At 32.5% G+C, this 19,377-nt stretch overlaps 1 protein-coding gene across 2 annotated transcripts in view; it reads right to left on the bottom strand.

Moving 5' to 3' along the window:
* Positions 1-234: 234 nt before the first annotated feature.
* tkv (serine/threonine receptor kinase thickveins) overlaps positions 235-19,377 on the bottom strand; it is a 75,410-nt gene continuing 56,267 nt past the window's right edge. The window contains exons 5-9 of one of the 2 annotated variants that reach the window (XM_075382186.1): positions 12,675-12,867; positions 5,739-6,036; positions 3,473-3,631; positions 2,764-2,932; positions 235-693 (exon numbers count right to left, since the gene is read on the bottom strand). In XM_075382186.1, coding sequence (XP_075238301.1) covers positions 565-693; positions 2,764-2,932; positions 3,473-3,631; positions 5,739-6,036; positions 12,675-12,867 — 948 coding nt within the window. In that variant the 3' untranslated portion in view covers positions 235-564. The remainder of the gene's footprint in view (positions 694-2,763; positions 2,933-3,472; positions 3,632-5,738; positions 6,037-12,674; positions 12,868-19,377) is intronic. The other variant, XM_075382185.1, reaches the window with a different exon arrangement.

Here is a 19,377-nt window from a genome sequence, read left to right as displayed (position 1 = left end):
CAGCATGTCTGTTGGGCTCATCTTATGATCATCATAGTTCTTGATAATCTTTTTCATGACCATTAACAACATTGCTATTTTGGTTTATGTTGATTGCTGATAACAAAACTGGTCAGAAAACAGATAAAAATTACTAACTCATGTTTGTTAATTAAATATTATCAGTAAATAATTAATACAGTTGTAAATCATAATCAATTTAAAAACTATTGAATATATACACAATATATATAAAATTTTATATTATGTTTAAGATGGTCAATATAATTATTTATAATACAAAACTATTATTCTACAATTAACATGGAAGTCATTGTTTCACATTTATTGACTGTTTTATATATTTTTTTACTATTTACATTATATATAATTATATACTAACTATGCTATATTTAAGAAATATTTACAATATTTATAAAATTCACTGTTGAACACATTATACTATTCACACACATAATCACACTCAACATTACCAATAATTTATATCTCACTTCATTGGTCATTTAGTTATTCTTAGCTGCTATAGTTATTCTTAGCTGCTATATATTCAATGTACTTTATCCACTAGATTATCTTTATGCTAGTGTCATCTTTTAATTTACACAAAGATTTCTTCACTCTAAGTGATGTTAATCTTACAGCAGGGTTCTGATGCCAACATTCTTGCATCACTTTAGAAACAGTCCTTAAAACCTGTAAAAAAAATTCATTTTATTAAACCTGGTTACTTAAACATAAACTTGTCTACCAAAAGTAAATTAAAATACAGTTAAACACTATTTTTTTTTTTTTAGAATACATATTTTTTTTAGTTAAAAATAGAATAGCATGATTTTAATTTAGTGGTTATAATCTAATTTTAAATTAATTATATAAAAATTAAATAATATAATATAATTTTAATGTGTTAGGATTTCCCAGTGCCTGTTATTTATATTGCACTGGTACTGTGAATGAATGCACCTGGGTCTAATGCTAAATTCTGGTGATAACTGGAAGGTGCATTAAAATTAAGAAAAGAACTACAAGAATTTTTAAAAAATTTCATTTTTTAAAATCATACATACATCCACTTGATTTAAAAAATGCTCTTTTTCAATCTAAGTTAGAATATGGTATTACAATGTGTCAGGTGAGGAGTATCTCATAGTTTTACTATGCTCTTTGGTGAGACAAAAGAACATTTCATTATACGATTAATTCTAATTAAAGCGGACACCATAAAATTCCATTACTTTTGAGCTTGAAGACTAATCTTACATCTATATTTTTTCAAGATACTGAATAAAAAATATGCAAAATAAAAATAATTTAATTAGTATTACTAGAAATTTGTCATATTGGGATAGTGGCAGCATTGGTTGTGTAGTCTTCATGATCCCCCAGCAGCAATTCTGTATGACATTCAGTAGCGTGTAGTGTCATTATTGATATGGTGTGTCCTCTAGAGCTTTTGTCCAGCATAAAAGCGTGTAAAACAATTGTTGTGAAATTCATCCCAAATTGAGGTATACAAGAATGGAATGTCATGCTCCATATCACAAAATGGTGCCAAATGTTCAGAAACAAAATATAACTGATGTGAGCTGTGTCCTTCAACTGCTAGTGTGTTTGTGATTATTCACGATCAGTGTGGTTACTGTAAGATGGGTGCCACAGCTGTTGACAGACAACCACAAACATCAGTGTTTTGTCTGATCTTTTTTTCTTCAACGTTATTCCAGAACTGTATACAGTTTTTGAAACAAATCATCGCAGGGAATGAGAGCTGGATGCTCATACTCCTGAGACTAATTTACTAATTTATTTATTATACGGTGAATTAAAATTAGTCCTGAGGAATAACAATCGATACCATCATCATTTCACTAATGATGATGAACTGAAGGAAATGGTCCTAAGTGGCTGAAGGATGTTGGACAAAATTTTAGTGAAAGTGGAATTGAAAAACTTATCAGAAGGTATGAATCAGAAAAATTTGGTGATTATAAAAATATGTAGTTTGTGTTCAATTAAAAAAAAAAAACTGTAGATACATTTAGGTGTTAAAAATGTGTCACTGTAGCACATGACCATGATAGAACTGTTTCTTTTTTAATATTAAATGTACTTTATAGGGTTATAGGGGAATGTAGTAACTTCACAAAAAAATAATTTTTTTTTTTTTATATTGTTATTTCCAAGATGTACTGCAGTATATAATGTACACCAGTATAAATTAATATTAATAACATATAATTTAATGTATGTAATTTATTGATGAGCCTTTAGTTGAACCTTAAAAAATATTTTTACCCCCTCTCAATACGAAACATTTTGTAAAAGCAATGAAGTATTATTTTTGAGAAATTATTTATTCATGAAAAAACTTTTCTCGGCAAACAAAAATCTGACAATTACCATTAACCATGATATTGTTAATCAGATCATACAGCTATAGGATGTAATATGTGATGAACTAAGCTATGCTATGGATGAACATAAGTGATAAACATGGTGAACATTTCCACCATGACATTTCGGTGATGGAAATATCAGGTAGTCAAGGGAAATTGAGTACTAACAAGTTTGCCGATTACTGTTGGACATTAATTCGGGATGTGCCTGAGGTTATTTAATTTAACACAGGTCAATTCAAGAAATGATATCACAAAGATCAGTGTTAATTTAATTTTACGATACTTTACATACATTTCCTAGATACACTATGATTAGAAATTTTATTGTACTTTAATGAACATAAAAGTACATAATGTAACATACATCATTAGAATTCCATCTAGAAGGAATAATAGGCCTTATCCTCTTCAAACAAATGACATCGTACATATCATCAAATGAAGGATCATGAGGCACAACATCATGATAGGGAAGAGCATAATCTTCTACTAATAAATTCCACTTATCTGAACCACCAGTTGTCACACATCGCCTGCAAAAAAAAATTCATACTTCTTATTAATAAAAAATTGTATCATTTGTATGTATGAATACAAGTGACACTTAAATGTTTTAATGAAGTAAATATTCACTTTTTAATGAAGTAAACTTATGTATTGACAGTCCAGTCAAAAAATACTGATCCCACTATAAATACTGGAAATGACACCAAACACCAACTTCGAGCATCAGTGGATGCTCGAATATCTCATGAGAATTCCTCGCCATCCAATACCTGGTGTTCTGTGAATTAATATGGCCAGATAAATGAAACCATTCCTCCTCTGTCTACGACAATGTTAATGTTGGTGGACATTGTAATATATGGACATATATTACAATGTCCACTGTAATATATTGTAATGTTAATTACAATATATCAGCTAAATTTTTTTATAAGTATGCAATGCGTACCATTGACATTAAAAAAAAACCAGGCAAATTACTGGCATGTTAGATCACATCTATTATTAACACAATATTAACAATTTTATTTCTTCATGAAATATTCTAAAGAAAATTGATTGATTACCTGCACATTTCCCAGAAAACAAGACCCATTGAGTACATATCTGCCATTTTAAAAGCGTCAAATGCTTTAGTGTCTAATGATTCATCAATGACCTCTGGTGCCATATACCGACGGGTACCTACTCTAGTATTGGCAGCTATGTCAATTTCATTTGTTTCACTGAAAATAAAAATGCACAATAAACCTAAAGATTGTAACAAAAAAAATTTATTTTGAAAAAAAATTTTTGTAAAAATTATAAGCTAGTTGAAAAATTAATATAATAATGTAGTACAAACCAACATAAAAGAGACCTTTGACTTCCTTTATTATAATACACTAATGATATGTATATTCAGTTGCATCCCATCGGGATTTTAAATTGTTCCTGATTCTATAAAGAATACTATAAGGTTCCCAATAAAGAATGTTATTTCTTTATTTCATTTTCAAGTTCCCATCTTGAAAAAGGCTTCAGCATCTTGAAAAAGTTTGGCCAAAAAAATCTCTGATGTTCTAAGTTATGGAAATATTTTTTTTTTGAGTTGTGGCTTGTAATAAAGTTTGCCCCAATTTTTATTTTAATATTAAAATGAGAACATAGCTTGGTGATCTTTTACGCTTTTTTTTTTTTATGTAGTTACAGGTAGGTATAACTCAAGTTATTTGCAAGAAAACTGTTAAGCCAAAAAACTGGAGTTTAAATTTAATTCTAAATAAATTGACAATATACAAACATCTTTGTAAGAAAATTTGTAAGAAATGTGGTTTTTGCTAAACCAAAATAACTTATAAAAAAAAAGTTTTAAAATTTAAGTAAATTAAGTTATGTAAAAGTAAACTTTTACATGTTTCTTATGTTGTTATCATTATATATCAGCCAGTTAAGCTTAATGCTTAATAAAAACAATTCAAAATAGAAAACCAAACTGGCTACAATTATTATAAGAGAAGAGGTTTAATTATTAGAAGGATAGATAGAAGGTACAAAAAATAAAGGCAAAATTGTGAAGTAGAAATAGCTGGAATAGAAAAGAAAAAAGGGGTGCATGGGACCACAGTATGTAATGCTGTTTCTAAAATTTGAAATATCCTAAAACAATTTTATTGTTGACTGTGCTTTTTCTTCAGCAATTGTATTCCACCTTTCTTTCATATCTTGTAGCCAATTTGGATAATAATATGGACACCTTTTTAATTGCTGATCAAATGAATTAACACGAGCCACTGGAATTGACAATATTTCAATATCTGAATCATCACCTTCAGTTAAATGAGCAGTTCTTAGTTTCTCTTTTGACAGAAAAATTGACTCCTTTAAAACTTTTTATTTTTATTTACAAAACAGAATAAAATTCACAACAGGTTTTTTTATAAAGGTGGGGTTGTCATAGCTGGTAGAAAGGGGCTTTAACGCAAAGTCTCATGACGATGAGGCCTTCTTCTTAGTGAGTGGGTGACCAAGCTGGGATTTGTGATGTGGGTCCTTCAGGAGAAGGATCGGGGGGGGGGGGGGGCTCAGGGATAGTTCTCTGAGAACTATCAGCTTCTCTGCGAAGCTGAGTCCCCATCCCATGAGGAATGGTGATTCTTGAATCCCTGAAAAAGACGAGTCCCAGCAGGGATGCCCTACTTGGGTTATCCCTGTCCTGGCTCCCAGAGTGGGGACCCAGGAATGGCATAGCCAGGCCTGGTGGATCCTACTCTGTGGGTTTGAGGCAGGTGCAAAAATCCTATAATATACAGTATAGTATGACTGCAGGATCCAACCAGGGGAAAAGGTGAAAAAATTCTAAAAAAAAATTGTTTTTGGCTCTAATGTTTTAGGCATTACAAAGATTTTCTTGGAAACAATTGGAAATACAATTCTCAAACAGAATATACATTAATCAGATCAAAGATAAATTATAAACTACCAAGTTTTTAACAGAATTTCATCAGTATCATGCATTTTACCAACGGAACAGAAGCCAGGGTTTAATTTACTAGCTGTAAATTAAAACCAAAGCATTTCTGTACTTATGTTTATGTCTTTAATTCTTGTGTTTATATGTCTCAAGTGTATCCTGAAATTATTATTTCATGAGATACCCCATATGAAGATGAGGAAGACTCGATACTTTTAATAATTATGAATACAAATGTAAAGGTAGATACTAAAACATAATAAGGCTAAACCAAAACAACTTTAGGTCCAAGACAAGTTTTTCACATGTACAGTAATCACATATACAGTAATTTTCATCAATAATAAAAATAAATTATAAATTAAAAAAATATAAATCACCTGATATATCTCACAGCTAAACCAAAATCAGCAATAGCACATTCTCTATTACGTTTAACTAATATGTTTTTACTCTTAATATCTCTATGTGCAATAGCAGGTTTTCCACGAGTACCAAATATTTCTGTATGTAAATGTGACAAACCACTGGCAGCAGACAGTGCCAATGTTAATAATGATGATGGTTCAATAACCGTTGTTTGCAAATAGTCATGTAGTGAACCTAACTCATGATAATCTGTTATCAATAACATTTGGGTCCACGACCCTGTACCTTTAATATCTGCTGCTATAAAACCTAAAACATAGCAAAATCACTATTTTAAAAATAAATTTTAAATTAAAATAAAATAACATACACCTAAAATAAAATAAATCCAATAAAAGAAAGAGTTAAGAAAGAATAATTGGTTTTATTAGAAAATACTGTTCACTAGCATCTGCTGCTAAACCAAAATATGTATATGTGTGTGTGTGATATGGGTATGCCATCATGCTGGCTGCACTGGTTGCTCTACAATATTCCTGTTAGTAGAGATCAGCAAATCTCTGGAATGGCCGTCACAATTTTATTATCATTTCGAAAAATGAAATCCCAATAATAACATAGATTTATAGCAGTCTCTTGATTTACAAGCTTTTAGGTTTATGTAGTCAAATAACGAAAAAGTTTCTTATACATGGTAGAAAGAATTAAGATGAAAAATGGTTTTTATTATTATAAGAGGTAGAGAGCATAATGTTTAAAATTAGACTTTATATCTTTTCTCCAAAATAACAACTTTAAAAAAAGTTGGATTGAGCCTCCATGAGGTGTGCCTGGATATATCCAGAATAAATAGGAGAAATTTTTCCTGAATCTAAACAAACTTCACAGCTTCATTTATCATCAAATTACACCTAACTGGATCACATCTAGAGTTGTAACTTGGGACCTAATCCCACCACAGGTGATCCCTTGACAGTCAATCATGAAAGCTCACATTTTAAGGATACTCTACCGGCTGAACCAAGCAACACCAGAGTTCAGAGAAGGCAGCATTCAGATATGGTAGGCTGCTACTTAAAATATAACATGCAATCATGAAAATAATAACTGGCCTATGGACCAACACAAAATTCTCAACATAGGTCTGCAGGAAATAAACACTAACCAGGACACCATGGAATCTCAAGGATATAGGCTCTACAAAAGGTATACCTGGGAAGAGAGTGAAGAAAAATGTCCCACAGTTGGGAACAGGCTTTTTAGTCAGCCTCAAAATAATAAACTCCATACAAGAATACAAGTCACAATCCCTAATGATCTCAACACTCACCCGAAAGGCATTTAATAAAATCAACACTATAATAAATGCCCACGCACCCATCAATAATAAAAACTCTCCAAAAGGCCACAAAAAAAAACCTTTTTTTCTGGGTGAAAAACGCTTTTGTGTTTTCGACACAATACAGTTGTTGTTAAAAATAAATTTTAAAAAATGGAAAATTAAAAATTAATTAAAAACTAAAAATCCAGAAATGAAAAAATACATCTTCAAAGTAAAAAGCCTGTAACGCATGCTAAAAGCAAAATAAAACACAAAGATATATCACATTATATAACTCAAAATAATAAAATTACATATACTTTACGGCAAATGGCATGAATAGTTGGAATACACTACTACAGTCAGTTACATATTTGAATATAAACACAGATGGCCCTAAGAAATAGTAAAACATAAGATAATAACATTTCATTATCCCCTATAATAGTTTGGATGTTAGCTCCTAGTTTAAACTTGTGACACAGTGCCAAATAACAAATACGATCCACAAGGATGTGGTGCGCTGTTAGTTGGCAGTAGCAGCAAGCATAAACTGGTGCATCTGTTTGAGTCATCAGTATCCATGAGTGAGCCTAGTGTGCCCTATTCACAAATGGCAGATAATAACCTCCTCTTGACGGTTATTTAAGCATGAGGAGCTCCAAGGTGAGTGTCCTTAACTGGGTGAAGTTTATTGTTCATGGTAGCATTCCATTTACTTTGCCAATTATCATGAACCACTCTTCAGGAAACAGAGAAAATCATTTGAAACAATGCTTTGAATGATGTCAGGCTGGAAACAAGCCTCCTTTGCCACACTATTAGCACAATTACTGCCTGAAATCCCAATATGGCTGGGATCCAACAGAAGCTCACAGTTGTATTACGGTAGCTCATTTCTGAAATAACATGCTGAATCTCACAGACAACTGGGTGTCTGGAGTACACATCACTATTTACCTGTAAGGCATTCATGATATCACAGCAAACAAGTACATGTTGAAATGTTGAGCTAGTTATATTTAAGGCTTTATTAATAGCAAAGAAACAGAGGAATGAATTAAACAACTATAGTCTTAGCTATAAATTCTATAACCTGAGCGAATAATCCAACCAAATTACACTTACAGAAAAAAAAAATTGTTACCTGGTCTTTTATAAGTGGAGATAGTAAAGAGGCTTATAATAAATGTAAAAAAAAATAAATGTGTGAGCGGAAGTGATTGAAGGGTGATTTGTAGAGGGTAGAAAAAAAATTTTCCAAAAGTTGTAAATCATGCAAAAATTTTATAACTTCTATGGAGGTCACTTTTTAACATAACCTCAAAATTTCTGAGAAAAAATCTTTTTTTTCCTTTTTTTATTTTTAATTTTTATGAAACTTGGTAAAAGTATACCTTTCTGTGTCTTAATTAACCACAATTTTTTTGACGTCAACTTTCACTGGAAATCTCAATAATACCATTTTCACCCCTTTTCAATCCTCCATCATCCCTGCTCGTGCATTTATTTTTTTTACGTTTATTATAAGCCCCTTTACCATTTACACTTATAAAAGTCCAGGTAACAATTTTTTCCACTCATTTTACACCACGATTCTATAAGGGTTATGGTATTTTGGAGCACACTCTTGCTAGCAGCTAAAGTTCTAAATGTTACATAAACTGAGAAATCGTTAACAAATAGAAAGCACATAAAAGTTTTTTGTACAGAGTTTGTTATACTATTAATGGCTATGGGAGATAAGGTAACACTTAGGACACTTTCCTGTGGTATTCAGCGTTCTAGTGTGAAACTTTTGGATATCATTGTTCCAACTTGAACTCGAAAGGTCCAAGTGCTGAGGAAACCCCTGATAAATGCAAGGTTTCCTTGTACACCCCATTCATGCAGTTTAGGATTCCTCTCCTCCAAGCTGTATCATACGCCTTTTTCATATAAAAAAATACCACAAGTGTTGACAAAGTAGGAAGGCGTTTTGAATAGCATATTCAACCAGGAAACATGACCAATAGCCTATCTACCCTATGAAAACTGTATTTGGGGGCAATTAGGATGTTTCTCTTGAGGCACCAAACTAGACGATGGTTTATCATACGTTCCATCAACTTGCACAGGGTAGTGGTAAAGGATATAGGACGATAACTGGAAGAGCACGATTTATCTTTACCAGGTTTCAGTAACGGGATGACCAATGTTTCTCACCAGAAATTTGGAACACCTAGTCAGAGCATATTTTATTGCAAATAGACAAAAGATGTTGTAATGCACTATTTGGGAAGTGAGAACACTGAACCTTATTATCATTTACAGGGGAAGTATCACAGGAATTTTTTTCAATGCACATCTTAGCTCATCAAAAGAAAAAGGAATGTTTAATTCATTTTGTGAATCTCTGATAATAAAAGGTACATTTCTACCTGCAATTATATCTCATAAACTCATTAGTGAAATTGACCTAAACGACTAACTAAAAATGTTTGCCACATCAATTAGCGTGATAAGGATGCCATTGCTTTCTAATCCAATTGGTGGTGGAGATTGTCCTGATCCATACACGGCCAGTACTTTTTTCCAAACAATCGATAATGGAGTTGTCTGGAAAATGGTATCAGCAAGTTTAGCCATGATTTCCGCTTAGCACACTGACACATTTGATAGCATACAGACCTGGCATTGCAGTAGGCGCGGAGCATTTCAGTCATAGGCCTAAGAATGAAATTATGCAAAGACCTGCGATGATTCCTTAATGCCTTCTACATTCTTTGTTCCACCAAGGAACAGCAGACCTTGTTTTTCTAGAAGTTAATGGAATACATTCACTTGCACTATTATCAGATATGCAAACATGGAAAGTTGGTGGATCACATCACTGCTTTCATTGTATTGGCTAAATGAATCTTTGTATCCAGTCCAGTCTGTCTTCCCAACCAACCATTTGCCTAGCTGACTCTGAGGCAAATCACTATTACCGACCAATATAACTTTTTGGAAGCAGTCTATGATCGCATCCAAAAACGTTTTTTGAAATGCACCAGTTAAGACATGGAAATAGGTATGCTGAATACAACAGGATTGATGCACGAAGATGTACCTGATGAAGATGATTCAAATGTGCACGATCCATTGTTCAATAAGCAGAGATCCAAGTTCTGCCTCAGTTGATCTACTATATTGCCTCAGGGAGAGTATGATGATGAGCCCCAAGAATGGTGATGGGTGTTGAAATCGCCAGTTATTAGGCAGGATGTAGGAATTTGGGAAAACAGTCTGGATATATCATCCTCACTGATATTAGAATTTGGAGGAAGATATAAATTGCAGATATTAATTTTGAATGCGTGAGTACCTTCACAAAGACTGTAGGGATGTTTATATGCAGTGGTAAGTACAAGAAAGATAGGCAATGGTGGATTCTATTAATATATTCTAATAATTTCATAATTCTAATTATTATCTTTCAAATTATCGGTTAACAATTCACGAAAGAGCTAGGAAAGTTTCAGACCCGAAGAAATTTTCCAGACCAAATCATGAGTCTCAAGCTAATAATGGATTACAACAGGAAAAGAAATAGAGACATGATGATAACATTTGTAGATTTCAAGAAAGCTTATGATTGCATCCTCAGAGAATTTCTACTAAAAATTCTAAGACACCTCCAACTAGATAAATTAATAAATATGATAAAACTGATCCTCACAAACACTAAATAGAAGGTAAAATTCAGAGGCGAGCTTTTGAAACCATTTGAGATCAAAACAAAGCGATGGACTCTCACCGCTATTACTCAACTGTGCTTTAGAAATGGAAATGGGGGGAATGGCTCAAAAAATGCTCCCCAGAAGTAAAATTAGGCTGAAAAATCAAAACAAACAGTCTTGATTTCGCTGATGACTTGATACTGATAGCAAACAATATTAACAAAGCTAAATCACAGATATTAGAACTTCAAAACATTGAAATAAAAATGACTTCAAAATATCATTCAAAAGACAGAAATTATGCTCCCAAAACCAATACAATTAAAATATGTAAACATAAATGGTAATAAAATTAAAGTAGCAGCCCAATTTAAATACCTTGGATAAATAATAAAAAATCAACCTAAAAACAAAAAACCTCAAATCAAATAAGAAGAAACTAGTTAAAGCTCAAATATTAACCAGGTGCACTTACAGTAAAAAATGCCTATCAATAAAGGCAAAGATAAGACACTCAACACAGTTATAAAACAGAAGCCAATGCAGCAGAAATACTTCCACCTGAACAAACAAAGACAGACAAATTCCAGAAAATTGAAAGAAGAATTGGGAGAACCTGCATTAATAAAAAGTACAAGAAAGATGGGCAATGGTGGATTCTATTAATATATTCTAATAATTTCATAAAAATAAAATCTATTTACGGTAGGCATTCTCATGTAAGGTAATCAACCTTACATTAAGTGTGTAACATTCGATACTGATAACATTTTACAACTAATAATTTTTATTTTGTCTAATTCCCAAAATAATGTTAACAAAGTTTTAATATATATAAAATATTATTACTCTTCAAAGTTTAGAAGGTGCAGACATATTGATCCATATTAGTTCACCTATTGCAGCACTGTACATTAGTACATTAGACATTAGTACACCCTAGTGTTGGCACTACTAACAGTAGTATAGTGGAGTAACACTATACTAGTGACAGAACGTCATAGTCAGAGTTGTTGAGTAGTTTTTAGTACAAATTAAATTAACCTGAATTTACATAATGTCGTTGCATTTTAGTATATAGATATTTACTTACATTCTAAATTTTAATTTTGGTCTTCATTGTTGTAGTTCCTATTATTTATTTTCATACAAATATCTTTGTCATTAAATTATTTTTATGACAAATAATAATACAGTCGACCAAAAATGTATTTGACTCAACACTTCTCACAGGAGTTTAGACTTATTTAAACAAAATACTGCTCAGTTTCTTCAATGTTTAATAACAGTAGATGAATCATGTATTCACCACTACACATCAGAAACCAAACAATGGGTAGGAGCAGGTGAGAGTGTACCAAAGAGAGTGAAAATGCTTTATGTACAGGAAAAATAAAGGTTATGGTTTTCTGGGATTCTCGTGGTGTGGTGTTGTAGACTACCTTAGAAAAAGGTAGGACCATCATCAGGGAGTATTATACTTCACTAATGGCACTATTCAGGCTGAATGTCCACATCTGGCCAAAAAGTAAGTGCTCTTTTACTACAATTATGCATCTGTGAACATGGTTCAGGTTGCCACAAAACTCCGTGACCTATTCTATGGAAAGCTTCCAGATGGGCCACTGAATTTGGCTTCTAGCAATTACTTCTTCCTAAATCAGAAGAAATGTCTCGTTGGATGAAGATTTACTTCAAATGATAGGTCAAAGCTGAGATATTAGGAAGTTGGACAAATCACATTATACTGAGGATATGACAACACAGAAAAATAAAAAATAATTTCTGAAAATTCTTATGTTTTGTCAGGTCGAGAACTTTCTGAACAACCCTCACATATATAAATTTAACAACTTAATACTTACCTAATAGTTATATTACAAAAAATCATAAACTTCATAACAGAAAAATAAACAGCCTACCTAAAATATTCTCATGCCTCATTAAAACTGTCTGATAAATTTCAGTTTCACGAAACCAACTGGCTTCTTCAGTTGTAAAAAAAATTTTAACAGCTACTTTCTCTCCTCTCCAACATGCTAGCCACACTTCTCCATATCTTCCTTTACCAACAGACTGAACCATCTGTATTTGTTTTGCAATCGTGCGCTGAACCTGAAACCAATCATTGGTTAAAATCACATAAAAAAATAATATACCTACATAAAGAATATTTTTACATAAACTATCCTCCAATATTTACATTACAAATTTTAAATTATAAGAAATCACTTCATTATGTAATGTATATCTGATTTATGGTTTCCAACAAATTTGACTGTAATATCACTTACACAAATGAGAATTTGTGCATCAGAGCAAACTCTACAATGCAACATAACATTAAGTTTATTAATTAAATGAATACACTAGGTTTTACTTTACAGTAATATTAACACCTTTAAGATCAAGATCCAAAATATCAGACCGCATATTTTATATATATAAAATTGTGATCTAACATGCAATGAGCCAACTAGAAATTCATTGTGCTTTACTAGCTGTTTCTGTTCGTTTGAGCCTGTGTTTGTTTAGAGGTATAACTTTGTTATAAAATTTTGTTTTATTTATAAAGTTCACAAAATTTTGGTTTAAAAAGTTGTGTTCTAGCAATTGCTATTCGGTTTGAAATATAGCTATTTTATTATTTTTTATATATACTGTTAAAGAGTTTTGCAGATAGTTATGACCTAGTTTGTGATTTTATTTTTATTGTGTTTATTTTTTTCTATTTACACTGTTATAATTAAGTTTTAGAACCAAATTTCAAACAGAGTGTATCACGAAGTTCTCCCGGGACTTTCATAACCTATTTTACTCATGAAAATACTGAAAAAAATTCATATAAACGTAAGTCCTAGAATGTTTTATTTGCAATTTACAGCTAGTGAAAGATTTTTCTTGGATTTCAGTTGCCCAGGTGAAATGAGGTTGTACTGAAATTTTTAGGGCGTTAATTATGGGGCAGAATTAGTGATTTCTTATGGTTTGACTTGAAAAATTTAATAAAATAGGTCCCTGTATCGTACCTGTAGGAGTTTTTGAGAAATCTATTGTTAAAACAATCGGGATTAGAATCCTTGTTTTTTTTATGTTTAAAAGAATTTAATTATGAACAAAATGCTGTACAATAAATTGAATAATTTAAAGAAAAATTTTATTTAAAAACCATACATCACTACATTTTTCAGAAAAGTACTTATTAAATGTAAACAAAAATACTTTTTTGGTGATGTGAAAAATTTGTAAAAATAAAATTTACAATTAAAAAATTTTAAAAACTGTAAACTACACAACGATTGTAAAATAAAAATTATTTAGAAAATAATCTTTTTATTAATGACAGAAATACAATAAGTTATTTGAAAAATTATTTCAAATTTGGCAATAAAATAACAATAGCTGATCAACAATGCACAATACTGTATTAGTATTTAAATTATTCTTGTAAGGAACATTAAGTATAATGGGTACTGTGAAATGTGCTGTCTTTAACAAAGGTTTTCTGTGAATTTTAGTTTGAACGCGATCGGTTATCATTGAAGTAATGCCATACTTATTTACAACGGAGGAATCTGTAATCATTTTGGGTGCGTGTAATGGTAATCCTCCAAATGCTGTAGTACAATATGAAATACATTTTCCAAATCGCAGGATTCCAGATCCCAAAACAATTAGCATAATTTTTCACAATTTTCAAGAAACAGGTTTACTAACTAGTATTTGTACTATCTAAAAACGATCTATCAAACATGACGATGCTATTGATAAAATTATTATCGATGCAGTTCAGTGCACTCCAGGTGTCAATGCATGACGTCTTTCTAAGTGGATAGGACTTCTGCATTCAATGGTGTGGAGGACACTTAAAACAATAGAAATTTTATTGTTACCATAAACAATCAGTTCAACATCTATACTCAGAAGAGAGTCCACTTCTTGTGGAATACAAATCAACAACTCTACAAGTATGTTTTATTTACTGACGAGGAAAATTTCACTTGAGATGGTGTTAACAACTTAATGAGCATACATGGGCAGAAGTAAATGCTCATGAAACAGTGGAAGGCAATTTTTAACATCGATTTAGTATCAATGTATGATGCGGTCTTGTTCTTCATCAGCTATTTGGACCGCTCATATTACCTGGCTGCTCAAATGCCGAGGTCTACTTGTACTATCTTCAAGAAGAATTGCCGCAGCTGCTTGAAGATGATCCTCTAGCACTGAGATGCAAAGTATATTTTCAGTACAATGGTGCACCTCCCCACTTCTCTTGTGCCATTTCCACTCGCTTAAATCATCATTTCCCTGAGAGGTGGATTGATTTGGAGGTCCACTTGCTTAGCCATCAAGATTGCCTGATCTAACACCTTTAGATTTTTGTGTCTGGGGATGGATGAAAAGTATTGTATACAAAGAAAAAGTAAACTCTCGTGAGGAATTGATTGTCCACATTATGGATGCAGCTGAGCAACTTAAGAACAGCCCTAAAGAACTAAAAAGAGCAATAAAAGTAGCACAGAAGCATTCCACGAAGTGTGTTGAAAATGGTGGACTCATTTTTGAACATTTATTACAAACTAGTATATAATAATGCATTCTGATCTAGTGTACTGTTTCTAAATAAAATTAGATTTTTTCTAACTCTTCTCTGTTTTATTTAACTAATCTTATACCATTCTGATTCAGAATTTAATTCTCTAGAAGTTATGTTTATAAATTTTATGTGTTTATTAACAATTTAACAAAGTCATTGTATGTCAAACATAAAAAATATAGGTTTTTTACCCTAATTTATTGGTTTTAACCACACATTTCTCAAAACTCTTGCAGATAATATTGTAGACTCTGGGATCTATTTTATTTGATTTTTCAAGTCACATACCATAAGAAATCACCAATTCTGTCCCTTAATTAACATCCTAAGCATTTTGGTTTGACCAAACTTACTTGGGGTAGCTGAAATCCGAGTAAAATATTTCATGGCCGTAACTCGCTAACAAAGCACTTTTGGACATATTTCCATGCATTTTTTCTATAATTTTCATGAGTAAAATATTTTATTTAAGTCCCAGGAGAACTTTGTGATATGTATCCTGAATATAACTAATATTTTTCAAATATATAAGTTTGTACTTGTGTATTTAAAATTTAAATAAAACCGTGAAACAAGATCTACAAAGTAGAAGTGCTTTTGTGAAATCTACATATAGTTTCATAACTATACTACGCACATATAAATATAACTAAAATTTTTTTTTTTTTTTTTTTTTTTTTTTTGTCTTCAGTCATTTGACTGGTTTGATGCAGCTCTCCAAGATTCCCTATCTAGTGCTAGTCGTTTCATTTCAGTATACCCTCTACATCCTACATCCCCAACAATTTGTTTTACATACTCCAAACGTGGCCTGCCTACACAATTTTTCCCTTCTACCTGTCCTTCCAATATTAAAGCGACTATTCCAGGATGCCTTAGTATGTGGCCTATAAGTCTGTCTCTTCTTTTAACTATATTCTTCCAAATGCTTCTTTCTTCATCTATTTGCCGCAATACCTCTTCATTTGTCACTTTATCCACCCATCTGATTTTTAACATTCTCCTATAGCACCACATTTCAAAAGCTTCTAATCTTTTCTTCTCAGATACTCCGATTGTCCAAGTTTCACTTCCATATAAAGCGACACTCCAAACATACACTTTCAAAAATCTTTTCCTGAGATTTAAATTAATTTTTGATGTAAACAAATTATATTTCTTACTGAAGGCTCGTTTAGCTTGTGCTATTCGGCATTTTATATCGCTCCTGCTTCGTCCATCTTTAGTAATTTTACTTCCCAAATAACAAAATTCTTCTACCTCCATAATCTTTTCTCCTCCTATTTTCACATTCAGTGGTCCATCTTTGTTATTTCTACTACATTTCATTACTTTTGTTTTGTTCTTGTTTATTTTCATGCGATAGTTCTTGCGTAGGACTTCATCTATGCCGTTCATTGTTTCTTCTAAATCCTTTTTACTCTCGGCTAGAATTACTATATCATCAGCAAATCGTAGCATCTTTATCTTTTCACCTTGTACTGTTACTCCGAATCTAAATTGTTCTTTAACATCATTAACTGCTAGTTCCATGTAAAGATTAAAAAGTAACGGTGATAGGGAACATCCTTGTCGGACTCCCTTTCTTATTAGGGCTTCTTTCTTATGTTCTTCAATTGTTATTGTTGCTGTTTGGTTCCTGTACATGTTAGCAATTGTTCTTCTATCTCTGTATTTGAACCCTAATTTTTTTAAAATGCTAAACATTTTATTCCAATCTACGTTATCGAAAGCCTTTTCTAGGTCTATAAACGCCAAGTATGTTGGTTTGTTTTTCTTTAATCTTCCTTCTACTATTAATCTGAGGCCTAAAATTGCTTCCCTTGTCCCTATACTTTTCCTGAAACCAAATTGGTCTTCTCCTAACACTTCTTCCACTCTCCTCTCAATTCTTCTGTATAAAATTCTAGTTAAGATTTTTGATGCATGACTAGTTAAACTAATTGTTCTGTATTCTTCACATTTATCTGCCCCTGCTTTCTTTGGTATCATAACTATAACACTTTTTTTGAAGTCTGACGGAAATTCCCCTTTTTCATAAATATTACACACCAGTTTGTATAATCTATCAATCGCTTCCTCACCTGCACTGCGCAGTAATTCTACAGGTATTCCGTCTATTCCAGGAGCCTTTCTGCCATTTAAATCTTTTAATGCTCTCTTAAATTCAGATCTCAGTATTGTTTCTCCCATTTCATCCTCCTCAACTTCCTCTTCTTCCTCTATAACACCATTTTCTAATTCATTTCCTCCGTATAACTCTTCAATATATTCCACCCATCTATCGACTTTACCTTTCGTATTATATATTGGTGTACCATCTTTGTTTAACACATTATTAGATTTTAATTTATGTACCCCAAAATTTTCCTTAACTTTCCTGTATGCTCCGTCAATTTTACCAATGTTCATTTCTCTTTCCACTTCTGAACACTTTTCTTTAATCCACTCTTCTTTCGCCAGTTTGCATTTCCTATTTATAGCATTTCTTAATTGCCGATAGTTCCTTTTACTTTCTTCATCATTAGCATTCTTATATTTTCTACGTTCATCCATCAGCTGCAATATATCGTCTGAAACCCAAGGTTTTCTACCAGTTCTCTTTATTCCGCCTAAGTTTGCTTCTGCTGATTTAAGAATTTCCTTTTTAACATTCTCCCATTCTTCTTCTACATTTTCTACCATATCTTTTTTACTCAGACCTCTTGCGATGTCCTCCTCAAAAATCTTCTTTACCTCCTCTTCCTCAAGCTTCTCTAAATTCCACCGATTCATCTGACAACTTTTCTTCAGGTTTTTAAACCCCAATCTACATTTCATTATCACCAAATTATGGTCGCTATCAATGTCTGCTCCAGGGTAAGTTTTGCAGTCAACGAGTTGATTTCTAAATCTTTGCTTAGCCATGATATAATCTATCTGATACCTTCCAGTATCGCCTGGCTTTTTCCAAGTGTATATTCTTCTATTATGATTTTTAAATTGGGTGTTGGCAATTACTAAATTATACTTCGTGCAAAACTCTATAAGTCGGTCCCCTCTTTCATTCCTTTTGCCCAGCCCGTATTCACCCACTATATTTCCTTCCTTGCCTTTTCCAATGCTTGCATTCCAATCTCCAACTATTATTAAATTTTCATCTCCCTTTACGTGTTTAATTGCTTCATCAATCTCTTCGTATACACACTCTACCTCATCATCATCATGGGCGCTTGTAGGCATATAAACGTTAACAATCGTTGTCGGTTTAGGTTTTGATTTTATCCTTATTACAATGATTCTATCGCTATGCGTTTTGAAATACTCCACTCTCCTCCCTATCTTCTTGTTCATCACGAAACCTACTCCTGCCTGCCCATTATTTGACGCTGAGTTAATTACTCTAAAATCACCTGACCAAAAGTCGCCTTCCTCTTCCCACCGAACCTCACTAATTCCTACTATATCCACATTCACCCTATCCATTTCCCTTTTTAAATTTTCTAGCCTACCAACCTTTTTTAAGCTTCTAACATTCCACGCTCCGACTCGTAGAATGTTATTTTTTAATTTTCTGGTGACCCCTTCCTTAGTAGTCCCCACCCGGAGATCCGAACGGGGGACTATTTTACCTCCGGAATATTTTACCAAGGAAGGCGCCTCCATTGTTGCTATGTGAAAATGCAGAGAGCCACATTTTCTTGGAAAAAAAGCAGCTGTAGTTTTCCATTGCTTTCAGCTGCGCAGTACTCAGAGGACTGAGTGATGTTGATACGGCCGTTTAAGTCATTGTGACTCACGCCCCTAACAACTACTGAAAGAGCTGCTGCCCTCTTTCAGGAATCATTCCTTAGTCTGGCTCTCAACAGATACCTCTCCGATATGGTTGCACCTTCGGTCCAGCTACTCTGTGTCCCTGAGCACTCAAGCCCCCTCACCAACGGCAAGGTCTCATGATTCATATAACTAAAATAGTAGACTTAAAAAAATAAATGAATGGTGTAAGAATCCAAATTCACTGTCATTACTAAAAATAGTTTAAAGAA

Source organism: Lycorma delicatula, chromosome 1 (genome assembly GCF_047948215.1).
Source record: "Lycorma delicatula isolate Av1 chromosome 1, ASM4794821v1, whole genome shotgun sequence".
In the NCBI taxonomy this organism is placed as follows: domain Eukaryota; kingdom Metazoa; phylum Arthropoda; class Insecta; order Hemiptera; family Fulgoridae; genus Lycorma; species Lycorma delicatula.
Note: the sequence above shows the minus strand (reverse complement) of the source record. Positions and strands in the feature narration are given on the sequence as shown.